This window comes from Phalacrocorax aristotelis, chromosome 25, assembly GCF_949628215.1.
Source record: "Phalacrocorax aristotelis chromosome 25, bGulAri2.1, whole genome shotgun sequence".
In the NCBI taxonomy this organism is placed as follows: domain Eukaryota; kingdom Metazoa; phylum Chordata; class Aves; order Suliformes; family Phalacrocoracidae; genus Phalacrocorax; species Phalacrocorax aristotelis.
In genome coordinates, this window is record NC_134300.1 from 3,064,266 (window position 1) to 3,091,901 (window position 27,636).

A 27,636-nucleotide genomic window follows, 5' to 3' on the forward strand; every position below is an offset into this window, starting at 1 on the left:
TAGCTTTTAAACATGTTAAAAATAAATCTTAAAAAATTATATATATAGGCATATGCCTATATGCACACAGCTAGGTCCACGTGGCTCTCCTGGAGCCGCTCAACAGGACCCCGCCTCTCCTCCAACCTTGCACAGATATAATTTATCCATCTGCTGCCACAAACGTCTCTCTTCAGCAACAAGAAAATCCTCCTTCACCGCCCCTGTTTGCTCACTGGCGGTTTTTCCTCCTGTCCTGCTTCTAACCCCGGGAAGTGTCAGTTTTGCTGGGGGTCAGCCAAGCCCTGGCGCGCTCATTGCGCCTAATGCAGTGGGGTCCTGTGGGGAAAAAAAAAACCTAAAAACAAAAAAAAACCCCACAAAACTTAAAGGGGGGTATTTTAACCTGCATTTTCCTGGGCAGGGAAGGGAAGCTGGAAGGGGTGGCAGGGTAAGAGGATGAAGATCCCTGTGGTGCCCAGGACAGGGGTGGGAGGACCCCGGGTGCCCCCCAAACCACAACCGACAGCCACGACAAGGAGCTGAGGGGTCTCAAGGCCACCATTTCCCCATTCTGGCTCCTTCTGAGACCCCCTGGGTACTTCCCTGCACTGCGACCCCTCAGCCCCACCCGCCTCTGCCCCACAGGGATGCCACTGGCAGCCGGGCACCTGGGGCCACCCACCTGAGGACCACCAGCATGGAGACCGCCACGGCACTGCCAGCAGCTGATGTGGACAAGGGCATCGCCACAGCCTTCACGGTGCTTATGTGCCTCTTCCTCCTCGCCATGATGGTGCGGTGCGCCAGGCTCATCGGAGATCCCTACGGCGCCATCCCTACACCCATCTGGGAGGAGGAGCAGATCAACTGAGCTGGGGCGAGCCAGCCCCCGGGACCCCGGCACCCCAGGGGCCCCTCCCCAGCAATTCCTGGGACCCTCAGGACACCAGGAACACCCCTGGCACCCCAGGGAACCCCAGTCCCCCAGCACACCCCACAGCTTCCTCACACCACAGGGTGCTCTGGGCACCCCAGAGCCCTCCAGCGACTCCCAGCCTCCTGGTACCCCCCAGCACTGTGGAGGTCCCAGGACCCTCAGGGCCACCCATCACCCGCCCAGCACCCTCAGAGCTTCTCAGCACCACTCAGCCCCCCTAGTGCCCTCAGAGCTCCCCATTGCCCCCCAGAACCCCCCATCATCCCCCAGGCCCCCCCCAGCACCCTCAGAGCTCCCCATCGCCCCTCTGGGCTGCCCAGCCCCCCCCCAGCACCCTCTGAGCTCCCCATTGCCCCCCAACAACCCCCAGATGCCCCATCACCCCCCAGCACCCTCAGAGCTCCCCATTGCCCCCCAGCACCGCCCACACCAGAGTAACCAGTACTCCCAGGTCCTCCCTGAGCACCCCATCACCGCTGGGCCCCCCCGGCCCCTCAGCGTCCCCCCGGCCCCTCAGCGTCCCCCCGGCCCTTCCCACCGACCCCTCTAGGTGGCAGCACTGCGCCTTTCCCGGGGCGCGGCTCCTTTAAGCGCCCCTGGCTCCTCCCCTCTGCGCATGCGCCGTGGCTGGCCCCGCGGCCCCGCGCATGCGCAGTGCCGCCGTGCCGGCCGGCGGGGGAGAATCGGGCTCCACGGGCGGCTCTTACCGGACGTGACGTCACGGCTTCCGGCCCGGAGGCGACCCCCGCCCCTTTCCTCCTCTGTCTCCCCAACAGCCGGGGGCGCGGCGGGCCCGGGCCTCGGTGAGCGCGCCGCGGCCCGGCCGTGGGGCCGGGGAGTTGTGGGGGCTCGGGGTTGTGGGGGGACGGCGGGGATGGAGGGGGCTGTGGGGCGGGGCGGGCCGGGCCGTGGGGGGCACTGGGGGGGCTGTGCAGCGGGGGGGAACAAAGGGGTGGGAGGTGTTGAGGGGACAGATACTGGGGTCAGGAGGGCGCTGTGGGGCGGCAGGATTCGGTCTGAGGGGGGACATTGAGGTTGAGACGGCGGTGCGGGGCTGGGGGAGTCAGGCAGGGAGGTGTTGAGGGGCTGGAGGGGCACTGAGGCAAACAGGCGGCTGTGGGGCAGGGGAGATTTGGGCTTCGGAGGGTGCTTGGGGATCCCTCTGCGTGGGAGGTGCGGGGTTGTTACTGAGGTGTGGGGGAGGCCATGGGGCAGGGACATTTCTAGGCTGAGGCGCTGATGGAAACATGCAAGTATAATGGACAGGCAGGGTGTAAGAGGGAGCGTGAGGGCGTTAGGAGTGGGGGTCATGTCTGGGAGGGGCTGGGTGCAGCTGGGAGAAAAACGTGAGCAGGGGGAACTGGGTGGGACTGGAGCAGAGAGATGGGGCAGAGGAGGCGGGCGTGGGGCTGGAGATGATGCTGACGGGGAGAGCAAAGGGAGACGTGGGAGCGGGGAGCACTGCGGGAGGGAGGAAGGCGCCTGTGAATGCTGCTGAGTGGGGGCAGACTTGAAAATAATGGAGCATGGTTGGGTTATCGCCGGGCCCAGCTGCCAGGGAGACGCAGGGGCTGCGGGTCTGGATGGAGGAAGCTGCTGGAGCTGTCTGGGGCTGGATGTTATAATGTTCCTTGAACACCCCGGGCAGGGGCTCCTGGGGCTGCTGTGTGAAGGTGTGGCTGTGGGACGGGTTGGGAGAGGCATCGGCATCATTCTCCTCCCAGGCCAGGCAGAGGGTTGGCAACTGCTCCATGGTTTTTGCGGAGGAGAGGGCGCCAAGGTGGCGAAGCGTAAGGCTCCAGCAGGGTTGGAGAGGCTGTGCGGGGATCAGAGGAGATGTCAGAGATCCCTGGTTGTCCTGGGAGCCTCTGGCCCCGCGGTTTGCTTGCACCTTGGTTACTTTTGCCTCCCTGTGATATTATCTTAATGACATATATAACATTTTCTTCCTGACTAGCTTTAAAAAAGTGGAGCTTATGCTCTTGTGAGCGCGGTGCCCTGGAGGATGCGCTACAGTAGAGGGTCTCATCGGCCTTCTCTTACCTCTTTGTGGTATCAGGTGTGGCAGCAATGGATTCCCAGGAGATCAAAGAGCTGCAGCAAGAAGTGATGGAGGCACTGGGAATCTCCATGGAGGAGCTCCAGGATATCATCGACAAAGAGCTGGAGAAGTTTGAGTGTGTGAAGCAGAGGAAGCAGCAACTGGAGGAGCTGGAAAAGTGTGTGAAACAGAAGGAAGAAGAGGTGGCTCGTGTTGACCGGCTCTTTGATGACGCTTCGAGGTGGGCACGCTCGGAGTCGCAGCCACGTGTCAGAGTTGGGCCTCAGAGCAGAGGAGGGGGAGATCAGGTCGCCGAGGCCGATGCCATCAGTGCTGCCTGTTTCCCCTTGCTGTAGGCTGGTGCTATGATTCCGCATCGGTTCGTTTGTGTGTGGTTATCGAGGGATAATTAAAATTATTCTCCTGTGGCTTTAAATCCTTCACATGAACACTCCTCCCTCACCTCATCGTGGTTGTATTTAATTAGCGGCTCCCCAGCGGTTGGCTCCTATTTCTTTCTGCAGCATCATGGGACGTACAGCTATGCTCACCTCGTCTTTTACTCCTCTTTTTTCACCAGAGCCATTGATAAATGTGAGATACTGGTGAAGGATCTGTACTCCAAGCTGGGCCTCCAGTACCGTGAGAGCAGCTCTGAGGACGAGGACTTGGCTGCCCAGCCCATGGAAGTGATTGAGATCCCAGATGAGGATGACGATGATGTCATGAGTATCGATTCTGGCTGGAAGCACAGTTCAGTATCTCGTTGCACCACCTGGTACTGCGGGCAGGGACAGAGATCTGAGCGTGTCCTGGAGGAGGCTGGGAATGAGGGGGACTGGAACAAGGCTATTGTAAAGTTGGCTGTAAGCCACGCCGGTCCGTAAGCAGGAGAGGATTGGGCAGGGAATGCCGTTAGCTTGTGTGAGGAGCATCACGGCTTGTGTAGTCTGCTGGGGCCTGTAACTATTCCGTGGTTCCTGGAGTCCCAAACTGGGACTTCTCCCACCTGCCTGATCGTTTTGCCCATCCAATGGTGCCCCTGCAGAGAAGCTGCCTGTGCAGCGAGTCGTGCACCTGGAAAGGGTGGCTTAGGAAAAGCCTTGCTTGAGCGGGTTTCTTGACAGGGACAGAGAAGGCGTTTGAATGGATGCTTTTCTCTAGTCCCTCTTTCGGTGATTTAACGAGGATGGATTGTTTTCCTCCCCAAGATGTTTTAAACTAGTTCTTTTCTCTTTAAACGCAGGTGGTAGAATCACAAAGGATCAGACTCTGGTGAGTTGGAAAAGACCTGACTGTAGCGTACTTCTGCAGTAGGCTTTGCTGGAGCGCTTAGGATAGCATTGTATTTGGTGCAAAAAACCAAAAGGTTCTTCATATTTTCTTTCTCTTTCCTTCGCTTCAGCTGCGGGAAGCCATGGCTGCAATGAGAAAGTCTGCCCAGGATGTTCAGAAATTTATGGATGCTGTGAACAAGAAAACAAATGCCCAGGACGTGCAAAAAGGTCAGCGTGTGGAGCTTCGTGGGCTGGCACTCGTGTGTGCCCGTACCCTGGTCTGGTCCGCTTCTTACACTGGTTGGGTTTCTTTCTGAGAAAGAAAATAACTATCCTTTTTTTCTGCTGGAAAGAACCACTAGGATATGTTGATTCCAAATTCCTATTTTAATTTAAGTCTTTTCCAAAAGCAAATACAAGTGGTGTCGTTTCCATAACCTGAAAGCTTATTAATGGTGCTTAATCCTCACTTGCTGATTATTCCATCCAGTAAAACTGAGGCACTTAGGCTGACTGAGGTAAAGGAAAGCCAGAACACCTCCTGTCTCAGGTCCAACAGATGTTCTTCCAAATGCATACATGAGCGAGGGAGTCTTTGGGCAACTTCTAACTTACCTCCTGGCGTTGTTCCTTGGGTAGATGCACAGACCCCTCAGGAAACCCCTGGCGCCCTCCAGCCCATTGGCCCCGCGGCGTCTGGGAGCGATCTCAGCAACGACGGTGATCTGAAAGTTGGCATGAGGATTCTGGGCAAGAAGAGAACCAAAACGTGGCACAAAGGAACTCTGATCGCGATCCGAACGGTCGGTACGTCCCGTGCTCGGCGCTGTGGCTCGGCGCTCGTGGCTTTCGCTGAGCTTTGCGTGGGTAACGTTGGCGAGGCTTGGAGCGGGTCCCCTCCCGTGTCAGAGCGCCTCGTGCCACCTGGACTGAGTTCTGACAGCAACACGTCTCTGCTGTAATATCTTTACCTCCAAATTAATTTCTGAAAGGCTTTCCAATAAGTTCTGAACTCAGATCAGAGTGGCGTAGGGTGTTGAGCTTCTTCTGTGGAGTCATTTGGCTTTTATTTATCTTGAAATGTCTTTCAGGTGCTGGAAAGAAGTACAAAGTGAAATTTGATAATAAAGGGAAGAGCCTGCTTTCTGGCAATCACATCGCTTATGACTATCACCCCTCACCTGAGAACCACTACGTTGGCAGCAGGGTTGTGGCAAAATACAAAGATCGGAATCAGGTTTGGCTGTACGCTGGCATCGTGGCTGAAACCCCAAACGTAAAGAATAAAGACAGGTATGCATTCTCCTCCACAGTCATGTACCCCGTTCCCTCTCTGCTTCGTTGTTGGTTGGTTTGTATTTTAGGGAAAAACGAAAAGGGGAGAAAAGGTGTATTTGTTTGCTGCTGTGGGAGCTAAATTCGTTTCTGCCCTTTCAGGGGACGTAGCTCTGAATATTGTTTCTTAAGTGTTTCTTATCTCTGAAAGCTCTGGGTGGAGCTTCCATTCTGCTACTCATGTCCCTGAGTCAGAAATTATATCTGGTAATTCATTCAAATTATCACGCAAATGTAAGTCTGCACCGCTCAAGGCGTAAAACACAGCGTTAAGAAATACGAGCCCTGGAAGCGGTTGGTGCTGGCAGTGTTGCCAAAGCACTTAAGGACAAGAAACAGCATGGTCTAAAGCAGCCTTTTCAGTCGCATATAAATAAGGGGCAGGGCTCCTCCGATGTTGTGGTTTAGGCTTGTGGTCTTTCTGAGAAGATTCATGAAGGATATAATCACCCTGTTTGTTTCAAATGTGGATCTGCCGTAAATGCCTAATTGTGTCGAGTTCTATCCGATGCGTGTTTAATAACTGAAAATGAACTGCATTTAGCAGTCACATTGCAAATTCACTCCTGGCTAGGCTGGCTGCAACGCTGATCTCTGGTAATGTGACCTTTGCAGGGCTCTGTACCCTGAGGTTGTGACGCAGAGGCGTGTGGCGCTAAGCAGGTGCCGTATCCAGCCTTGCGGGTGCCCCTCTCCCAGCATCCAGCCTTGCGGGTGCCCCCCTCCCAGCTCCCCATTCCCCGCAGGCACTGGGGACGCCCATGCTTGTCTCCTGTCTGCAGGTGGAGCCCTGGAGGCGTCCCCAAGCTCTCTCTCTGTGGTGCTCTTCGAGTCACCGTGTGCAGCCTCTGCTCTGTCCCAAAGGCTCCAAAAATATCTATTCTTGCAGAGATTAAGAGCAATTGAACTGCCTTTTCCTTTACCTCCTGTGGCCGAGGCACAGAGGGGATCTGGAGCTGAGGGAGGAGGGCTGTGCTGTGCTATGCTGCTGGGAAGCCTTTGGACAGCCTCTCTTTTGACTTTGGGAGCGCAGGGATAGCTCAGGGCTGGGGGAGAGCTGCTCTGGGGAAGTGCAGTACTGTAAAGCTGCTCATCTCCTGGTGGAAACGATCGCTACGTTCTGTCTTCCCCCACCATATCTGATCTGAGGGCCTTTGGGACCGGCAGGAGAAACAGGAGGGGCCTCCGCTTCCATTACGTGACGTGGAGCTGCATTTTATTCAGCTGCATTAGAAATTCCAGCTTCCGACCCTTGTTCTCTTTGCTGTTCTCTAGGTTCCTGATCTTCTTTGATGATGGCTACGCTTCCTATGTCAAGGAGTGGGAGCTGTACCCGATCTGCAGGCCACGTGAGTGATCTCTGCCCCTCCTGTGCCCTAACGCTGACGTTGTATGGACAACCTTTGGGCATATGGAAGAGCCTGGGCTCAAAAGACGGGACAGACTGCGTGTCCCCTCCGGTGCTGCGCCTGTAGGCGTCTGCATATGAAGCTGGAGGAAATAGTGGTTTATTACCGGTGGAGTGAGTGTGCTGTGACTCCTGGCACTCTGGGTGCACTAACATGGCTGGATGCTCTACCACCAAAAATCTGGTCACTTGGGATCGCTGCTTGATTGTTCTCACATAAAAATCCATCTGGCATCTCTTTAAAAAAGAATTAAAGATCCTCTTTGTAAGAGTCTTTCCTCCTCTTCCCTTTCTCCCATCCATCCCTTTCTGAACAGTGAAAAAGACCTGGGAAGACATCGAGGACGTTTCCTGTCGCGATTTCATTGAGGAGTACATCACGGCCTACCCCAACCGCCCCATGGTGCTGCTGAAGAACGGCCAACTGATCAAAACGGAGTGGGAAGGGACCTGGTGGAAATCCAGAGTGGAAGAAGTGGATGGCAGTCTGGTCAAAATCCTTTTCCTGGTAGAGCAAATTCTCCTCTCCCATTAGAGGGGGAAGATGGGCTTAAACTGGAGTCTGGGGGTGGCTGACTGTTGGGCTGATCCAGTTCGGTCCTTGCTAATGTCAGACAGGGTCCCGGAGCAAGCAGGCATTTTGCTTAGCAGGTAGACCACTGATTTCTGCTGTGCATTGATGCGAAGGCGAGACTCTCTCATTTGCACAACAAAAGGTTCAAAAGCCTTCACATTTTGCATGTGAGACATTAAAGCAGTAGATGAAGGAGAGAAAAAAATCCATCATCTGCAGGCATTCTGTCCTAGTCCCTCTCTTGAAGGAAACACCTAGGAATGTCTTCTGCCCAAACACAAGTGCCGGGTCGAGAAGCGGGAGGGGAACTGAGCAGGAGCTGCGATACTCTGCTCGCTCAAATCCTACAAACTGCAGAAAGGGAGCAGAGATACTGTTGGTGCCCACCTGGCGCCCGTCCTGCCCAGATAACTGCAGAGCCACTGGGGCTGGGCAAGACATGGTGCGCTTGCAAATTGAACCTCCCTGACCTAGAGCAGGTTCGGTTTGTGCTGAGGTGTTAGCTTGCCTCCCGAGGGAGTCTGGTTCCTCCAGCAGTGCCTGGTTACTCCGTGGTTGGGCTGAGAAGAGAACCAAATTTGAAGTTTTGGGTCTTGGTATTGGGCCTCTTTCTAGATTCAGTTTGTATTCAGTGTTCCCCCAGATATGATGACTTACTGCCTTTGTCCTCTCCTGGCTGCGTGGTCTTTCGAGAGCCTTCAGGTCAATGCTCTGCCTCCTTTCCTTTCAATTCTGCTCACCGTAAAAGCACGCTGCTGTTTCCCAGGCCTGTGCTGTACCTCTGGGAGCTCTTGCCGTAGGTGCTCTGAGTGTTGCCTTCTTGTTGCTGCAGGATGACAAACGCTGTGAGTGGATTTACCGGGGTTCCACGCGCCTCGAGCCCATGTTCAGCATGAAAACTTCCACAGCCTCCACCCAAGAAAAGAAGCAAAGTGGGCAAGCAAGGACTCGTCCTAACGTCGGTACGTGGCTTCTTTTTCTTTAATTTGTATCCTGGAATTGGAGCGAACGCGCTGTGGGTTGGCGAGGGCGGGTGGGTTGTTTTGGTTTTTGTTTGGCTGTGGTGGGGTTTTCTCAGCAGAACTCCTGGAGGTTTAAGGTTTACAGTGGGGTTTGTCTCCTGGCATAAAGATGCCGCAAAACCAGACTGCAGCTGTGTGAGGTGGCCAGAATCACTTTGGAGGAGGTGACTGGCTGTGATTTGGAGCTCGGCCAGTGACCTGTTGTTAATTGCAAATGCCTCTCTTTTGGTTGCCTTCGGGAACTAAATCAATATTTTGTGGCTGGCGCCACAAACTTTGGTTGATGGTAGAGACTTTTGTTGTTGATACTTTGCTTTTTCCCCTTCCCCGCTAGGTGCTGTCAGGAGCAAAGGGCCTGTAGTACAATACACGCAGGATTTAGCGGGAGCTGGTACTCAGTACAAGCCTTTAGAGCAAATGCAGGCGGCCTCGCTGGCTGCACGGTCCGTTTCTCCGCAGCCTGCTGAGATGGAGTAAGTACTTGAGTCAGTTCCCTGCTGCCACCACTACCTCCTTTGCGTTTTGTCTCCAGCACTCAGCTCTTTCAGGCACCACCCCTTCTGTGTAGAGGAATCCTCAGGTGCAGGTTTCCTCCATGACTAGGCTCATTTCCTGGTTACACAAATTGGTTTTAGTCAGGCTTCTGGGGGAAACTATAGATAGAAGCTGATGGTTGAGTAATTGGGGGCGGGAGGGCTGACAGCCCAGCACCCCCTGAGCCAAATGCCATGCTCTTACTCAAGGCTAAAGCTTCGCACTTGTATTCCAAGTTAGAACGTTTGCTCCTTCTCTTCTGAAAATCTGAATTGCTCCCTCGTGTCACGATCCAGGCCCTGGCCCCCGGCTGCCTTGTATTCCTCCACTTGGACTGACCTGCTCGCAGACCTCAATGACTTACGAGGCACTGAGAACTCGGGATCATTGGTTGGTCTCGGTGGTCACGGACCCAACCTCATAAAGCTCAGCCACGGCCAAGTCGCACACGTGCCTCCTGCTGCCAGGGGCCCAAGCGGGACGTTCTCGGAGGTGCAGGCTAGTGCCAAAGGAGGCCTGGATGAAGGAGGAACTCGGCCTTGCGATGAAGGGAGCGTGTTGGAGAGCACCAGGGTACCTGAGTGCGTGCCCTGGGACTTCAGTAACTTTCTAGGGGAGAGAGATGCTGTCCCGGTTCTTTTTTGTCACCACTGTGGATTTCCTATCCAAATCTATGGGTGCCTGGCCCCCTGCCAGCATGTCTTCTGCTGTGACTGCGCCTTGCTGCATGGGCAAAGGGGAGAAAGGAGATGTCCCAGCTGCAAGGAACCGGTGCAGCACGTGAATCTTTATTCCCCGGATGCTCTCTAGGTATAGCAGCATCTAAGAAACCCAGCCTGCGGCCTCAGGATGGGGTTTCTCTCCAAGTCCCGGTGCAATATGACCCGTTCTACCCCTGGATATGGGGACTGACCTGGAAATACTCCTCTGGTGCCACTCTGACCAAGACTTGAGAACTGAAGCCATACTAGCCTTGTTCCTCATCTCTTACATAGCCACGAAGAGAGGCCCACGCTGGAGGTCTGCTCCACTGGGAGAAATGCAACGCTGGCTCCTCCGCCGTCAGTCCAGGGCCCCACCTGTGGCTAGAGGAAGAGCGGGGCCGTTGCCTGGGGCGCCCCGAGCTGCCGAGGGTGTAGGGAGGATGTGCAGTAACACGGCATGAAGACGATAAAGTTGAACTGCAGCAATCAGCCAGCCTGCAGTCTCGGTGGCTGCCCAATCTCTCCTTTTGCATTTAACAGTCCTTGCAGTGGTTCCAAGAAACAGTTGTTTTTTTCTCTCCCCACAGAGGCTTTGACTTTAGGATCTTGTTCTCAGGTCTAATACAAGCACACGCTACAGCCATTTCCCTGCCCTGCCATTAAATAGTGAACTGCTCAGAGACACCTGATTTTTAATCAGTTTAATTAGCTTAACCAGTGACTGAAGGCAGTGTACTATATCCATGTCCCCCCTGTCCCGAGGGATACTGTTGGGTTAAAAACACATTGGTTTTAGATTATTAAAACTGGGAGAACGGTTTCTTCACTCTGGTGTTTTGTTTACTCCGAGGAAGGCCTGGTTCTCTTCCCCCTCTAGTCTCACTTTCAAGTTCTCTAAGGGTACCAGGGAGCTGCTGTCAGCCCATTGACGGAAGCTTTTTTTCTTGCTTTCAAATTTTGAAATGTGTATTAACACCTTGCTTTTAAGGCAGATGTTTGCAGAGATGGTCGCCCCCTCCTGCCCTCACTATCTCCTCCCTTTCTGCCCTGATAACCTAACTGTTCTTCCACTTGTGGGAAAATCAGTGGCTGGTTTGGGGTGTTTTTCTGTTTAATTGGTATAATCACATTGAAAATTTCCATTGTTGTTTTCTCACAGCGTGAGGGCTGGTGTCTTCCAGGTGCCTCCCACCTTCCCCATGTTGTCCATCGGGCTGCAGAGGTCTTTGGGAGCCCCTTGTAGCCATCAGTGATGTTATTACATTCCCTTGTACAGTCTTATCTTGTTACTTGGTACAGACAAAAGAGTCCTCTGTACTTCTTGTTCCTCCCACTGCTCATCGCTGGAGCACTGACTAAGCTTCTATAAACTCTTGTTTCTGCTATTGCAGGGCTTTCTTCATGTACTGGTTTGTCCAGCTTCCCGAAATGAAGGCCTCAGACATCCTCGTTACACTCCCTCACCCCCATGCCTCACTTTCCAAATAAATAGCAGTATGTTGGAAGTAGTTTTTAAAAGTAGCCGAGTTCTGGCATTTGGTTGGGGTTGTTGCGGGATGGCTGTGGCACAGGGAGTCAGAAACGAGCTGATTTTCACACTCGTTAGGAAAAAATCTGCTTGGGGGAGTGTTGTTTTGACTACCCGGCTGTCTAAATCCTACCAGTTGTGTGAGCACATGCATCTTGCAAATCGCCTCCCTCTTCCCTCATGCAGGTGCTCCGACAGTCAGCTGGCCCAGTCGAGAAAGCAAGTGGCCAAGAAAAGCACATCCTTCCGTCCTGGCTCCGTGGGCTCTGGGCAGTCGTCGCCTTCTTCGCCTGTCCTAAGTGATACACCTCCAGCGGGAAGGACCGGCGCCTCCCAGCAGCATCGGTGAGCAAACCTTGTCTGCACTTAATACAAATCCCCGTGTCCTCGTGAGAGTTTGGGATGCTTGTTTGGTTTAGTGCAGGTTTATTTGGTTATAGACTGACACCTGTTTTCGCCAGCTTGTCCGGTCCTGAGCATTTGTTTTCCTCTTACCTTGTTCTCCCTCCCAGACAACTGTTCCTTACGTTTTGTTGTTGGCTTGAGCTTGGAGGATCTCTTATCAGTTCTGAGCAGCACTTACCCAATGGGACCCTGGCCAAAGCCTCTGATCCTCCCTGTTCTTAGAGGGCTCCTCTTTCTACAAGCTTTCTGCGGCCAGCAGGGAGCTGCTATTAATGTAAATCTGCAGGTGGCTTTTCCACAGTGGTGGCTTTGTGGCAATCAATCCACAGCGCAGATGATGTTGATCCCAATTCCGAGACCTCAACCAGCTTGTGCTTGTTTCTGCTTCCCTAGTTCAGATTTGGGGTGGGGGGTGGATTTTGTGTTCCCTGCTGCTGGTAACACTTCCTTCGCGGCCTGCTCAGCCTTGCCCCCGGGGGACGCTGCGGCTTGTGTCTAATTGCACTGAGCAGCAAAGCCGACGGGGTGTCCCAGGGTGTAATGTGCAGCTGCTTTGATAGGAATTAAGTGCCTAAAATGCCTTTGCAGTTCGAGGAGAAAGCACCACTCTTCCTTAAGCCGCGGTTGCTCAGTGTATGGCTTTCCCTGTACCAGGCTCTCCAGCAGCCAGGCAGGCAGCGGCACAGCGCAGGCCTTCCATGGCATGATGGACCGCGTGCCCAACGAGCCCTCTTACCGAGCCCCGCTGGAGAAGCTCTTCTACCTGCCGCACGTCTGCAGCTACGCCTGCCTGTCCCGCGTCCGTCCCATCCGCAGCGACCAGTACCGCAGCAAGAACCCCCTGCTCATCCCGCTGCTCTACGACTTCCGACGGATGACAGCCCGCCGACGGGTGAACCGCAAGATGGGCTTCCACGTCCTCTACAAGACGCCGTGTGGGCTGTGCCTGCGAACCATGCAGGAGATCGAACGCTACCTTTTTGAGACAGACTGTGACTTCCTTTTCCTAGAGATGTTCTGCCTGGACCCGTACGTCCTGGTAGATCGCAAGTTCCAGCCCTACAAACCCTACTACTACATCGCAGACATTACCAAGGGCAAGGAGGACGTGCCGCTGTCCTGTGTCAACGAGATCGATAACACTCCACCTCCGCAGGTGGCCTACAGCAAAGAGCGCATCCCTGGCAAAGGGGTTTACATCAACACCAGCTGGGAGTTCCTCGTGGGCTGTGACTGCAAAGACGGGTGCAGAGACAAGTAGGTGGCTCCTTCTGTGCCACGGGGGCCTGGAGGGTGGGGGACGGCACCTGGCCTGTGCTGCCTGCCCGGATAGTGACCCAAGGGGGACCTGCGCGGGCCTTTGAGCCCACACAGCTCTGCTCGGTCACAGGACTGACTCCAGGTCCAGCCCTGTGTGCCCGTCTCTCCGTGTTGACACGTGCAGAAAGATGTGATTTCTGTTCCTTCTTGCAAAACCGCTGTGTAAAACTAACCTCTGGGGCACGGGTGGGTTTTTCTGTGCCTCTAGATCGAAATGTGCCTGTCACCAGCTGACAGTCCAGGCCACTGGCTGCACCCCAGGTGGGCAGATCAACCCCAACTCAGGATACCAGCACAAAAGGCTGGAAGAATGCCTCCCGACAGGGTGAGTACAGCCACATCTTCTCCTTCCCTCACGAATACCCGCCCCAGAAACTTGACCTCCGGTGCTATCAGAGAGGCAGAATTTCCCAGAGCTCAGTGCCCGTACTGAAAACCTGCCTCTGTTCCTGATTCATCCGCTAACGCAAGGCCCGGGATCCCTGTGCGTTACCGCAGCACCTGCCAGCTGTTCTCCCCCGGCTCTGCTGCGCTTTAAGTCGCTGTTGCGAGTCCCTTTGCATCGTTCCTGGTATGACGGCAAGTCCTGGGATGTGGCTTTCCCGGGGAAGGTGTCACTGTTCTCCTTTCTTTCAGAGTTTACGAGTGCAACAAGAGGTGCAAGTGCAACATTAACATGTGCACCAACCGCTTGGTCCAACACGGGCTCCAAGTCCGGCTGCAGTTATTCAAGACGCAGAACAAAGGCTGGGGCATTCGCTGCCTTGATGATATTGCTAAAGGCTCTTTCGTCTGCATCTACGCAGGTAGGATCTCACCCTGCTGAACAAGCAGGTAGAAACATCTCCGTTTTGAAACAGGTGCTGTGAATGAAAAGCGTTTGCTGAGCCAGTGCTCTTCCCGGTGGCCACATGTATTCAGATATGAATCTGCTTTGTTGTGGTTAAGGAGGAGGGGAATTAGTATTTGAAAAGATCCGGTTGTGTCAAGCTTGTGTCGGGCCTGAGATCTGGGCTTTGTTTATCACAAAACCCAGCAGAATGGGTGTGAAGCTCTTCCTGTGCTTGTTAAGGGGACAGGAAAGCAAGAACTTAGACGATGAACTTGCAGCACTTTGATTTCCGGACCGATGCCTCTCCCTTGCCCAACTCTGAAACAAGATGCTGCAGAAACCAGTGTGGCCGCAGTGCCAGCGTCAAGAGAAGTGCTCGGATCCCCAGAGCTGTTTTTGCAGGCTGAGGGTGAATCAACACATACCTGCTTCCTGTTTGTGTCGAACCAGTCGCTGGGACATCGGCACAAACCAGTAAAATGCAGAAGTTGCACGGCACGGTTGCGTTTACCCTGAAATGAAACTAACCACGGGCATTGTCGGAGCTCTGGTGTTCTGGTTTCTTGCCCTAAGTATTGCTTCTGTGCTACACCCTCACCTCCAGCCCTTCAACCTGAAAAGCAATCGCCCCGTTTGAATTGCTGGTTAGAGATCTCCTTGTTGGAAGGCTGGATGTCAGCAAGGGCCCGCTTTAACATCAGCCGTGTGGTTCACATTTCATTACCTCGAGTATCAGAGTAATATGTTGTCCTTTCCCAGCCCGGCTTTGGGATGAGGTGGTGTCAGTCCTCTTTGCTCCCCAGTGAGGCTTCGGGGAGGATAAAATTTATAGGGTGGGAATATCATGGAAAACTCATGCTTAACTTTCTATTCCCCGTCCCCAGGAAAAATCCTCACAGATGACTTCGCCGACAAAGAGGGGTTAGAGATGGGTGACGAATATTTTGCAAACCTGGATCACATTGAGAGCGTGGAGAACTTCAAGGAGGGCTACGAGAGCGACGCAAAATGCTCTTCTGACAGCAGCGGGGTGGACCTCAAGGACGAAGAGGAGGAAAACACGGGCACTGATGAGCAGGAGGAGTCCAACGAGGACAGCTCTGATGACAACTTCTGCAAGGACGAGGACTTCAGCACCAGCTCGGTATGGCGCAGCTATGCCACGCGACGGCAGACCCGGGGCCAGAAGGAGAACGGGATGTCGGAGACAGCCTCCAAGGACTCGGGGCTCACCCGGCAAATCAGCCACGATGAGATGGCGGTGGCTGCCTCCTGTAAGCTGCCGGTGTCGGAGGAGACCTCCAAGAACAAAGTGGCCTCATGGCTGAGCTCCAACAGCATGTCTGATGGCTTCCAGGACAACGACAGCGCCTCCTCCTTCAAGATGAGCGAAGGCGGCGAAGCCAAGGCCAGCAAAACGGAGGTCCCCGGTGAGAGAGAGAAAGCTTCCACTTCTGCCCTGGGCGACGTGGACGGAGAGTCAAAGGCGGTGAAGAAAGACGTAAGGGAGGGCTGTGGGACTGGGAGATGTGGGACTCGAACAGCCTCTCTGCCCACGCAACACGACTAGGTGGTCTGTGGTGCTTGCTTGGTGCCTGTCCCCTTGCTTGGTGCGCTGTGGTGGGGTAGGGAGGTGCCCTTCTCCTTCCTGGGGGAGGTTGTGGCACAAGAGGCTACAAAGAAGTCGCTCAGCATGAGCTGAGCTGAAGGTCCCTCCTGCCCTGGGTGCTACACGCTGGTGCAGCGCTGAGGGAGGGAGCCGCTGCCGGCCCAGCTACCTGAGGTGGCATGGAGCGTGCTCAGGCAGGGCTGGGGACAACAGGGAAGTGGAGGGGGTCTCTGTCCACCCCCTGCTCTGGAGAGGGGACTCGGAGACCCACCACGTGGGATGTGGAGGGTGGGAGACCCGTGGCTATACCTTGGCCCTTCTGGAGCACCCCCTGGACTGAGTGTCATGCTGGGCGGTGGGGACAGTGGCTTCTTGCACCCGGGCGGCTCTTTGGGGAGCATTTGCACAGAAGGGCTGAAGGGTGCTCCAAAAAGCAGAGGTTTTAATCTTCTGTTCTTTTCCCCTCTTCAGGAACCTGAAGAACCATCCAAAATTCCCGGGTAAGGTTCCTTCAATTGCATTTCCATGCTTTTTATGTCCAAATATTGCTCTGAATGAATTGCTGCAACACTAGGGCTGCCCCTTAACTCTATTAACGCTACTGCCAGAGTAAACTGGGAGGGTTTGGGCTGTGCCCCGATGTGCGCTGGTGAATTCAGCGCTTGGAGGAGGCAGCCTTGTCCAGCTCTCCGCTTTCCTCAGCTGCTGTGTCTGCCTGGCCCGCGGACAGGCCCCCTGGAGATGCGCCTGTGACCCGCTCTTGTCCTCACCCCGCAGGCTAAGCGACCTGGGAAGGATGTATGGCTACAACCCGAGCCCTCCCAAGCTGGAGGGGGTCCGGAGGCCGACGAGCAAGACGGCCCTGCTCCAGAGCAGGCGGCATTCCCTCGTGCAGCCCGCCACGGAGGTAAGCGGTGATCCTTCAGGCTTCAGACGTGGGCTGGAAGGGGTAGGCCTGGTTCTGCCTCAACTCCAGACTGGTTGGATGAAGGTCTTGAACCTTACTTTGGGTTGTTTCTGTGCCACTTCCCTTCCCAGTTGAGCACCAGCGCAGGGCTGTGGCTTGTAGCTGTGATTTCCTAGAGGGGGGTTGATTTTCTTCGGACGGTGGCGATCTTCTGTGGTTCTGAAAGCCCAAAGAAAGAGGACAGCGTGGTGTCCAGGCCGTGTGTTACAATGGGACGTAGCACCTTGGTTCGCATACCCAGCACACCAGGGCCCCGTTGGTCGGCAGAGCTGGGTCTAGGAAGCCCTCCTGGGGGACGGTCTTTGGTTTTTGTGGTTTTTTTCCCTTCCTTGCAAACCCCGGAGCAGCGAGTGGTGCAGGCTCACGAGGCTCTGGCAGTCTGGGTGCGGCAGGACTAACCAGCCCCCTGAGACCCCACTGCTGTTTCAAACGTCGGCCTGTGAGATGGGGTTTCTGTCCGGTGCTAGCTCTGATCGCCGCCTCCGCACGTGTGATCCACTTAAAGGGTTTATTAGAGCGCAGAGGCCGTCTGCTGACAGAGAGCAAAATACTGCTGGGGGGGAAAAGGGAGCCCTGAAGGTCGCTTGGGAAGCGGTGGAGCGATGCTCTCCCCTGACCCAGGCTGCACGCGGGAGCTGCTAATGCCTTTCTGCAGGACGTGCTGACCCTGTCGAGCAGCACGGACAGCGACGGGGAGAACGGGCAGGCGGTGACGGGGCAGGCCCAGGGCGCCGCCAACGACAGTGACGACGTCCAGACCATTTCCTCAGGCTCCGAGGAGGAGGAAGGGGACGACAAGAAAAACCCCTCGTCTGGGTCAGGTGAGGGCAGCTGCTGGGGGAGGAACGAGGGCTGAGTGTGGGGAGTACAGAGGGACAGCAAGAAATTTTGGCCAGAGACCACCAGGAAGGGCTGACGAGGACATTGCAGCTGGGGCATGGGGCGTCCTGCTACAAGCACCTCTGAGCTGTGTCTAACGAGCGAGGTCTGAAGCTTCCCCGTGTGTTGTTTGAGACATAACTTTAAAACCCAGTCCTCAAGTACCAGATATTTGTGGATATCTAAGAAAAAGCAGTTGTGAGACGTATTATGGTGGGGCTCCGGGCTCTGCTGGGTCGAGCAGAGAGCTGGGAGGTTCCCAGGAGCATCCCAGGGCGGTTTTAGATCTGAGCTGCATCCCTAAGGGCTTTATTATCCCTGTGTGAGAGAGGAGAGCGTCTTGCGCCAGCAGCACTGCTCCGGGGTTCCTCTTCTGGGAGGTGGAGAGAGAAGGCGGCAGTGTTTGTTCTTCCCTTGTGGCAGGTCCTGTGAAGAGGCAGGTGGCAGTGAAATCCACCCGAGGCTTTGCCCTGAAATCAACTCACGGGATCGCCATCAAGTCAACCAACATGGCAGCGGCCGACAAGGGCGAGAGCGCGCCCGTCCGCAGAACCACCCGCCAGTTCTACGACGGAGAGGAGTCCTGTTATATCATCGATGCCAAGCTGGAAGGGAACCTGGGCCGGTACCTCAATGTGAGTCGCTGCCCTTGGCAGGGGATGAAAGGGGAACGTCCCTCGGCAGCTGAGAAGGCACAGGGACACATTTGGGCCGGTTCCTCCCCAAGACTAGATAAATATGGTTAAAAAAAGTGGGAAAAGAGTGGGATGGGGTGGATGATCCACCCCGCCGAGTGAAATAGGGCAGCTGCTCCGGCCGCGTGACGCGTGGTAAGCAGGATGGCTAAGTCAGTCCTTCCAGCGACCGTTACCTTTGCGAGGGTGGATCTTATGACTCATCCCTGGTTGTGCAAGCAGGGGAGGGAGCGTGCCCTGTTTCAGCAGGCTTACGCTGGATGCAGCGAACAAATCAGGAATGCTGCTTGTTTATAAAGGCTTGTGTTTACTGCTGGCTGCTTCGCATCCCTCCTGACTCAGGAACTCGCTCACTGTGTTTGTCTCCGCTCCCCGTACAGCATAGCTGCAGTCCTAACCTCTTCGTGCAGAACGTCTTTGTGGACACGCATGACCTCCGCTTCCCCTGGGTCGCCTTCTTTGCCAGCAAGTGAGTCGCGGCGCGCTTGGGGAAGGGCTGCCGCTTCACGGGGCTCGGCTGGACCCAGCTCCTGGGCCGTGTGACCGGCGCAGGCTGGGTGTTCCCCGCTCCTGGTAACCGCTGTCCCCGGTTTCACACCAGCCTGAGCGGGGAGGTGCTCGGAGATGAGTTGGGCGAGGCCCTCTCCTCTGTGCTGGAGGTTCTGGTGCGATTTGCATCAGTTTTAGGCCTTTCCAAAGGGGAGGGTTAAGCGTGGAGCAGCCAGCTGCCCGGTTTGAGTCACAGACCTTGCAGGCAGCACTGGGCCGTGGCGAATCCCTGCCACGAGCCTCTTGGGCACCGCGAGTGCAGCGTCTCCTCTGTGAAACCTCACGGGAGCGATTCGTCAGGGAACTTTGTCCCTTTGCTGGCTGTGGAGCCAAAGGCAGACGCGCTGGCTGCTTCACCCTCGGCCCCAGGGGAAGCTGGACTGCGCCGCCCTGGCCGGGGAGGTCATACGTACGCGCGGCTCTCTGCGAGCAGGAGGCACAGCTTAGCCTCCTCTTCGGCATGGCCTCTCCTCCCAGCCTCTGCTATTGGGGTTTTGGGGGTTTTTTTCTCCCCAGGAGGATACGAGCCGGCACAGAGCTGACGTGGGATTATAACTACGAAGTGGGCAGCGTGGAGGGCAAAGAGCTGCTGTGCTGCTGCGGGGCTATCGAGTGCCGAGGGCGGCTGCTGTGAGCCCGCCCGGGTGCCCACCGGACCCCTCCTGACCGCTGGCCTGGTGCTGACTTTCCCTTTGTGAGGGTAAAGTTTCTTCTCAAGAGGTGGCTGTTCAATAGTAACCGTTACGAAGCCGAGTACAGAGGCTTCGAGTTCTCCCGTTCACTTGAAAAATTACAGCGGCAGATGGACACGGACTAGAATTGTAACCTGGCGCTGTGAGCTTTGCTTCTGCCACGTCCCGGGGGCTGCAGTCGCCCCGTCAGAGGACGATCTCTCCCTTGGTGCCGCAGGGAAGGCCGTTACCTGCCCGAGCTGTTGACAGGCACCTGATCCTGCTCTCTTCCAGCTCTCCACCAAATTTAAGCCACGAATTCCCGGGCAGCTGCAGCTGGCGCAGGCGGTGCTGCCGGTTTTCCAGCAGAACACCTCACCAAGCCCCCAGGGAAGTGCTTTGCGGCTGGGACGGAGCTGCTGAGGGCCCCGCAGCCCTGGGACTGGAGCGGGAGGGAGGGAGGTGGAGATGGGCCCGGTAAGAGCGGACCAATCCGGATTTATAGCAGTGACGTGAATTTAAGTGGGGGGAAGGAAAGAAAAAGCATCTGTATTTGACTGTGATATGTTGTAAAGAATCTTTTCATTGTTAAAAAGCAATAAAGTATGTTTTTTTCTATTAAAAAATTTGCCCTGAACTTTAGACGCAGCAAAAAAAAACCCTGGAAGAGCAGGATTTAACCACTTCCTCCCTCCTTGTTTCCAGGGGGCTCGCAGGAACGCTGCCAGAGGCGGATGGGCCCAGACAGGTTGCCGTGCGCGCGGGCACAGGGAGGGCAACGCACTCCCATGGGCGAGTTCACCCTGCCTGCCTTCTCGCAGAACAAATACTCGCTAAATCCTCCGCTTGTTGAAACTGAAGCGAAGCTGGTTGAACTTCCCTTGCTCGGGAGGGGATTTGATGCCAAGTGCCTTCTCCCACCGTCCCGGGCTATAACTGTAGGCGCAAATACAGAGTTTGGCTTAAAATACTGCACTGAAGCGGCGCTGGAGGCAGCCTTGAACCTGACTCAATCAACCCAAACTCGATTTGGGCACCTGGAGAAGGGCAGAGCTGGCGCAGGCAGGCGCTGCCAGCCAGGTCCAGCTGCTGGACACGGACCCAACGGCCGCGCCACAAGCAAAACTTGCTTTTTTCCCACCCCACCCCACCCCCCCATCGCAGCAACGCACAACTTCAAGCATTGGGTTTGGGCTGGGCGCGTACCTGCGCGCCCAAAGGTTCAACAAAGCACCGCAAACACGGGCTAAAAGCAGCAGATTTTTGGCAGCTTGGACTCAAACCTCACACCGCCCACGGGCTGAAGTGCAAAAGCCTGGGCTGGGGAAGAGCCGGAGCGGCCAAAAAAAAGCAGGTTCCAGCCGCCACCCCCTTCCCTCAGGCTCCCAAACCGCCACCAGCGCCCGGCTCGGGCAACGCTGCGCTCACACAAGGGAGGCTTTTTTCCCTCCCCCGACAATAAATTAAAAAAAAAAAAACCACAAAAACCACCTTTCTAGGGCCTCCGCGCGCTCCCGGTCCCATCCTTCGCATCCACCTGAATAGCAGCTTTGTCACCCTCGCAGGGCGAGGAGGGCGGCTGCTCCTCCGCAGCGGGGCCAGGACGCCCCGGGCTGGTTTTGAAGACGTGGAGAGCTTTCTGGAGGCAATATAAAATATCAAAAAAAAGAATTCCTCAAATCTGCCCCCTTTTAGCACTGCCTAAATGAAATCTAAAGGGAGCCGAGTCAAAACAACCACCACCAAACCCCCGCAGGGCCAGGGCCGCTGCGCCAGCCACAGGAAATGCCCAGGCCCTTTATTTTTTTTTTTATACCGAAGTTTATTAGTTTTTTAACTTTTAATATATTTAACCTTTTTATTTTTTTTAAAAAACAGAAACAACAAAACACATTTTGGTCTGACGTTGGTTAATGGTCCTTTTCCCCCCACCCCTCCGTGCTGGGAGGTCTCGCCACATCCCAGGGGGACGTGGGAGACAGAGCCAAGCCCGGCTCCTTCTGTCTTCCAAATAAATAGAAACAACAACAAAAAATAAAGGAAAGCAGTTGCAAATTTGTCCTGTTACAGGTGGGGAAGGGACCGGGAGAGGGCACAGAGCGGGAGAGACTCGAAACCCATCTGAAGAGGAGAAAGGAGGAGATTAAACTCCTCCGTGCAACACTAGTAGCGACTAAACCCCACAGCTTCCTTCCCCAGTACTTCCATAGTGTCATCTCGTCATCCAGCCCCTAAAATACCCAGGACTTCCTCTGCTCCTCCCTCCCAGCTCTCCGAGGGCAGCAGAGCCGGGTCTGCGCCGGCTTTTCCACCGCCTTCCCTCGCTCGGTGCCGGCAGCGAAGCCGGGCACCAGTCGGGAAAGGGGCTTTTTCCTGGTGTTTGAAGAGGCAGCTGCAGGACACGCTTCCCTGCGGCGAGGGGATGGTCGGGAAAAGGGCGAATAACGCAGGGCTGGAGCCCGGCGAGGGGCTGGAGCTGAGCTCTCCGGCCGCAGCCGATCCAAGGGGGGTGCAGGAGCCATCCCGAGGGATGCTGGCGGGAGCCGTCCTTGCTCTCCCCGTCCCAGGGCACCGCGGTGGATTAAGGCAGCAGGTGAAAGGCAGAAAGGGCACCAACGGTGAGCGTGAGGTGGAGAAGCGGCGACCGCTGCCGCCCCCGAGCCACGGCCCCTCTCCGGAGGACGCGACAGAGGGGGCCGGGGGCCGAGACGGGCTCTCCAGGGTCCCAGTTTGCTCGGCTGGACCGGGGAGGGGAGAGGATGGAGGGGACGGGGACCTTGGTGCTACGCGAGGGTGGCATCGCTGGAATTTGACATCTCACAGGTTTGGCCTCCGGTGGGACCCCTGGCCGCCCCCGCCGGCGCAGAGACGGGGCGAGGGCGCTCAGTCGGTTTTGCGGTGGTTGTTGTTGAGGACGGGGTGGCCGTTGGAGAGGGGCCCGTTCTTCGCTGCCTCCTCCTCCTCCTCCGAGTTGTCTGTCTCTTCACGGTCGCTCCTCTCGTCCTCCACCACCTGTGGGGGGGAAAAAGAGCCTGGGTCAGCGGCACCCTGTTTTCCTGCGTGCCTCAATTTCCCCCATCGCAACCACCGTGGTTCCCTCTCCGCCCCTGTCCCTCCCCGCCAAGGGCTCTCCAGGAGCCGGGAAGCCAAGTGTAGTCCGGCTTCACGGTTTAGGGGTGTCCCCTGCAAACCCCCCACCTCCACCTTGCTCCCAGGGCAGTCCCGCGCCCTCCGGCCACCCCAAGCCGCATCGGCTGGGTCCGGCCACGGCCCCTTCGCCCCCCGGCAGCGTCTCCCTGCGGGACTGGGAGCCCCGAGCCGCCCCCAAGCCCCCTCTTGCCTTTCCAGTTATGAACTTCTGGGCCATGCGGATGATGAGGTAGGCCCAGAAGATGTGCAGCGACTGCAGCACCACCATCATGAAGTTGAAGAAGTAGTAGCCGAAGAAGGCGGGGTAGAGATCCAGCGGATAAACCACGGTGCAGTGCATGATCCTGCCAGGGGAAGCAGCTCTGTCACGGGCAGGGACTGGCATCCCACCCCCAGCGGTTTCCCCCCGCCCCGCGCCTCAGTTTCCCCACCCGTTCACCAGCGACCGGCGCTCACCAAAAGGGCAGGATGACCAAGCGGGTGACGATGAAGACGGCGGCGAACACGATGAAGATGTTGTTGCAGGTGTTTCTCCAGCCGGCGTAGTTGAACATCTTGGCGGACTGCGGGGGCAGAGCGGGGGTGGGTTGGGGAGGGGACACGGGACGTGCTCGTGCCTGCGGCGGTGCGGAGGGGGGACATACCTCCAGCAGATAGTCCGACGAGTCGTGCAGGGCCATGATGAGCGTCCCTGCACGGATGTAGTTGGCGAACCAGGAGAAGCTGATGAGGATGATGGTGGCGACGTGGTGGATGATTTGCTCTTTGAAGTCCTGTGCCCGGGGAAGGGGGAGCCGGGGGTTACGGCAGCCTGGCCCCAGCCCCCAGCGCCCCACCACCCCTCTCATCTCCGAGATCCCCTCCATGGCCCCAGATCCGCCCAGCCCGCTGGTCCCTGACCCCCGCCATGCAGGCAAAGAAAACCCTGCCCAGACTTCCCCGCGTCTGCCGCCCCTGCCCCTGAGAGCCCCACCGCCGCCGCCCACCTTGCGCTTGACATCGGAGGCGATGCTGAAGAGCAGGGACCAGTAGAAGGAGAGTTCGATCATGTAGTACCAATACTGGGAGGGCAGCATGCTCTGGAAGCCAAGAGACAGGCTGGGGCAGGGTCCTCCACACACCCCGGGGGGGGTTCAACACCCTTCCACAGACACCAGCCAGACCCACAGGTGTCCCGGGGACCCTTCTACACCCCACGGCGTGGAAACCCCTTCCCCGTGCATCAGCCAAACCCACACGGGTGCCAGAGACGCGGCGTGACCCCAGAGAGACCCACCCGCGCCCCCGGGGGCTCCGGTTCCCATCTCCCATCGCCCAGGAAGCTCCCGGGGACAGGAAGGGCCACGGGAGGGCGACGGGACGGGGTTGGTGCTAACCTGGATGGGGTATCCCTTCCACACCTCCCGGAGGTCGTAGAACCAGGGTTTCTGTGGGATGTAGGGAGGGAGGAGAGAGACAGAGAAGCGTTAGAGAGGGTGAGGGGGGCCGACAGGGCCGGGCACGCACTGGGGCGGGGCTGATACTTACATCCACTATGACAGCCATGCCAGCAATGAAAGCAATAAGGTAAAACGTGAATCGCCAACTGGAAAAAGGAAGCAGACGGTCCTCAGACGGGCACCGGGGTGAGGGAGGGAGAAGGACGGCCCCACATTCCACCCTCCTGGGGCAGCTCCCAGCCAAGTGGGTACCCACAGAGCCCCATCCACCGCAGGGTGACGGTGACGCCGGGCGCAGGGTCTCACCTGGCCTCCCTGAACTTCTTGAGCAGGCTGGGCCGGTCCTGGTTGCGGCGGCGGCGAAACCAGCGCTCCACCTGCCGCACCGTGCAGCCGCTCTTCTTGGAGAGCATCTCCACGTCGGCCTGGGGAACGGCAGGGATGTCACCGGCGCACCGCAGGGCCCCGGGTCTGCTGCTCGCCCTCCCCCAGCCGATCCCCTTTCAGGGACCCCCCCACCCCTCCCCTTACCTGCTTGGGGTGTTTGGTGGTGGAAGCATAAAACTTCTCCAGCGTGGCATTGGGGGTGGCTTTTAACCTGATCTTCTCCTTGACGTTCAGTAGCCCGGCCAGTGGGGTGGCCACGTACCTGGGGAAGGAGCAGGGGGGCATAAAACGGCCCCATTTCTGCATCACCTGGCTGACGTGGCCCCATCAAAGCCACCTGGGGACCCACAGCCACGCGGTGCCTCGGTTTCCCCATCTCGCTACTGCTTCTCCAAGGTGGGTTTTACCATGGGAGAATCGCCGAGGTCCCTCTGTCACCCCGGGGTTGGGGGACCGTCCCCCCATGAAGCGGCAGGGCCGTACCCACCCCGACGAAGGGTGCCTCCCCCTTCTCCTGCCGTCCCAACAAAGCCCCGTCTGTTCCCGGCCTCGGCTCGCCATTGTTTGCCCAACAAATCGCTCCTTAAACGCCGGGGCCCGCGGCCGACCGTGCCGCGATAAGGGCGGCGGAGGATGCACAAAGCCGGGTTTGTGCGGAGCCGCCGGGGGCAGGTCGCCAGCCCTAAATGTGGGCTGGGGAAGGGGGTCTAACTGCAGCCCCACAGCAGGACCCCCGGGGTGCCACAGCCACCCCCCAGCCAGGCCAAGGTCAGGGTGACACATCCAGGGGTCCATCGTGGCATCTCCCCAGTCCCGGGACGCAGGGAGCCAGATCAGGGGGTGGGGGTGTGGGTGTCCCCCCCCGAGGGCAGGGAAGGGACTCACGTCTCAAAGAGGTGCCGGACAACGAGGAAGAGGAAGGCCAAGGGGATTGTGATGTAAAGATCGGAGGCTTTGGCATAGACCCGCCCATCCCGGTCCTCCAGGTCGGCCCAGGTGACATTTTCTGGGAGCCAGAGCTTTTCCCACCAAAAATAGTCGTACAAGGTCTGAAACATGCTGGGAGGGGGGAAGGAGAAGAGAGGGAGAGGTGAGGGGGGCACTCGGCACCCGTCGGAGAGGGGAGGCCCCGCGTCGGAGCCCGGGCCCCGCTCGCGGCCGGTCACGCCCCGCACCGGCACGCCCCGCAACACCCCGGTGCCCCAAACCCCACCTCGGCTCCCGGCGAGGCCCCGGCCAAGCCTCGCGCCGGGGAGGGTCCGCGGGCCGGCGAAACCCCCCTCGTGCCGCACGGAGCGGCCGGCGCTCGGCCCCGGCGGAGGGACTTTGCTCCCTGCCACGGGGAGCTCGGCGGGTGATGATTAACCGAGGCCGGCTCTCGCTTCCGACCAGCAGGACGGATCCCTGGCACCGGCCGGAAGGGGGAACCGGGAGCCCCGTCCCCGGGACTCCCCCACCTTGGTTCCCCCGAGAGCATCAGCACGTGGACGGGCGCAACCCCGGGATGGCAGCAGGACGAAGAGGAGGAGGAGGACGAGGGGAAGACACCCCCCGCACAGTTTCTCTCCCGAACGCTCCGTCCACATCCCGGGGTTGACCCTCCTTCAACGCCGGGGCGGGGAAACTGAGGCACGAAGCCCACCGCCGCCCCTCGGCCGGGCAGCCGGGCCCAGGCGCGGGATTAGGGATTTGCCGGTGACACAAACGAGCATTTTGTGCCTTAAAAAGGCGCCGTGCGGCCCTCGCCGGGCACCGCTGCGGGCACGGGGCGGGAGCGCGACGCCAGTGCTGTCACCGCCACCGGGGCTCAGCGCAGCCGCCTCTCGCTCTCCCTCCACGCTGGCACCTCCGGCACCGGGCGCAAACCGGTGTCCCCGCACCGGGGGAGCCGAGCCCGGGGCTCTGCAGGGTGGGACGGGGGGTCTGGGGGTCCCGTCCGCTGAGGCGGGACGAGCGGCTTCGCTCCGGGCGAGGGGAAGAGGAACCGCCAGGGCCGGGTTTGCAAGCGAGGTTCCCGCTTAACCGGGACGGCGGTGCCGCAAAGGGGCCGGTACCGGGCCGGTAACGGGTACCGGGCCGGTAACGGGCGGGTAGCGGCAGCGCAGGCAGGCGGCGTGTGGGAGGACGCGGGGTGAGGCCCGGGTCGGGGCTGGCGGCATCTCCCACCCCCCGGGGGACGGCGGGGGCCCGGCTGCCGTCCCGGGAACGGAGGGGAGCCGGGACCGGAGGGGGGGGGAGCCGGGACCGTCACCCGGGCCTTCCCCCCTCCCCCCGCCCCGAGGTGATTTTAGGGGCGATCGTGCTGGAAAGGGAGAAAATGCTGAAGTTTTTAGGTTATGGAGGAAGGACCGGGGCCGGGGGGGGTGCGGGGCACCGGGGGGGGTGCGGGGCACCGAGGGCCGGCGGGACCCCGCCCCGGGGGGTCCGGGGGTGGGGGGGGGTAGGGGTGACCCCCCCGGTTGGGGGGCACCGGGCAGCGCCGTTGGGGGTCCCGGGGAGGGGGGGAGCCCGCCCGGGAGGGCCACACCCCAACCCCGGGGGGAGGACGGCCTCCGTCCCGCCCGGCCCCGCCCGCCCGAAGGAACCGGGGGGCCCCCGCCGGGACGGGGGTGGGGGGGCAGTGGGACACGGGACTGGGAAGCAACGGGGGGGAGCCCCGCCGGGGCCTCCGGGGCGGACCCCGCGCCCGCCGGCAGGCCGGGGCCCACCACAACGGGCACGGGGGGGAACCGGGAACCGACGGGGGCGGGGGGGGGGATCCCGGGCCGCCGCCCCGCCCCTCCCGGCGCGGCCCCGCCGGTACCAGAGAGACCCTCCCTGCCCCCGGCCCCACTCACGCGCCGCCGCCCGGAGCCGCCGGAGCCGCCGCCGCCGCCGCCGCCGCCTCGCGCTGCCGCTCGCGGCGCCCCCCCCCGCCCCCGCCCCCCCGCGCGCGCGCGCCCGCCCTCCCCGCGCCAGGCAGCGGGCGGGAGTGACGTCACCGCCAACGCCGAGAACCCGGAGGGGCGGGGCGGGGGGAGACAGGCGTGAGCAATCGATCGCCGGGATGGGGATCGGGCGGACCGGACCCAGGACCCCATACACCGCCTGTATACGCCCCCTACACGAGCCCCCTCCGTACCCCCATACGCGCCCTGAGCTCACCCCTATACACCCGCTACGCACCCGCTGCATGCTCCCCATACCTGCTCCGCCGTGTGCCCTTTGCCCGCCCCCATACACCCCCTATACTCCCCCATACCTACCCACGGGCATGCCCCATGCCCACCCCCATACACCCCCCATACACGCTCCTGCGCGTACCCCGCTGTCCTACCCCGCCTCCCCTATAGACACCCCCCTGTCCCTCCTCGCACGCCCTATACGCCCCCTATAGACACCCCCGTGCTCA

At 58.4% G+C, this 27,636-nt stretch overlaps 2 protein-coding genes and 1 long non-coding RNA gene across 4 annotated transcripts; 1 reads left to right on the top strand and 2 right to left on the bottom strand.

Annotated features, from left to right (window-relative positions):
- LOC142048426 (uncharacterized) lies at nt 1–1,656 on the bottom strand. Its single transcript, XR_012657470.1, has 3 exons — nt 1,462–1,656; nt 665–828; nt 1–318 (listed from the first exon to the last, which is right to left on the bottom strand). It is a non-coding gene; the product is annotated as an uncharacterized LOC142048426 (long non-coding RNA).
- SETDB1 (SET domain bifurcated histone lysine methyltransferase 1) lies at nt 1,552–21,313 on the top strand. The gene is given in 24 exon segments (XM_075075245.1): nt 1,552–1,613; nt 1,615–1,638; nt 1,640–1,722; nt 2,979–3,201; nt 3,541–3,713; nt 4,207–4,235; nt 4,366–4,465; nt 4,877–5,044; nt 5,329–5,530; nt 6,848–6,921; nt 7,298–7,488; nt 8,387–8,516; nt 8,911–9,049; nt 11,529–11,687; nt 12,402–13,004; nt 13,276–13,392; nt 13,704–13,873; nt 14,784–15,400; nt 15,980–16,008; nt 16,286–16,415; nt 17,131–17,296; nt 17,778–17,989; nt 18,430–18,518; nt 19,115–21,313. Coding segments are annotated over 24 exon segments (3,993 nt in total). The 5' UTR covers nt 1,552–1,566; the 3' UTR covers nt 19,233–21,313.
- Nucleotides 21,067–27,192, bottom strand: CERS2 (ceramide synthase 2). 2 transcript variants are annotated; one of them, XM_075075273.1, is made up of 11 exons: nt 27,083–27,192; nt 25,131–25,304; nt 24,390–24,507; nt 24,165–24,283; nt 23,947–24,004; nt 23,796–23,846; nt 23,406–23,498; nt 23,064–23,192; nt 22,876–22,982; nt 22,610–22,763; nt 21,067–22,281 (listed from the first exon to the last, which is right to left on the bottom strand). In XM_075075273.1, the coding sequence occupies exons 2-11, from the start codon at nt 25,301–25,303 to the stop codon at nt 22,153–22,155; spliced, it is 1,131 nt and encodes a 376-aa protein (XP_074931374.1). In that variant the 5' UTR covers nt 25,304; nt 27,083–27,192; the 3' UTR covers nt 21,067–22,152. The 2 variants fall into 2 exon arrangements, with proteins under 2 accessions (XP_074931374.1, XP_074931375.1); XM_075075274.1 differs by lacking the exon at nt 27,083–27,192 and adding an exon at nt 25,459–26,093.
- Between the last annotated feature and the right edge of the window lie 444 nt (nt 27,193–27,636).

Coding starts and splice junctions, on each gene's coding strand:
- CERS2 (XM_075075273.1), bottom strand. CDS start 25,303: ATGTTTCAGACCTTGTACGACTATTTTTGGTGGGAAAAGCTCTGGCTC. Junction 23,847..23,946: donor GCATGGCTGTCATAGTGGAT/GTAAGTATCAGC, acceptor TACATCCCACAG/AAACCCTGGTTCTACGACCT. Junction 23,499..23,795: donor GGAAGGGATACCCCATCCAG/GTTAGCACCAAC, acceptor CTTGGCTTCCAG/AGCATGCTGCCCTCCCAGTA.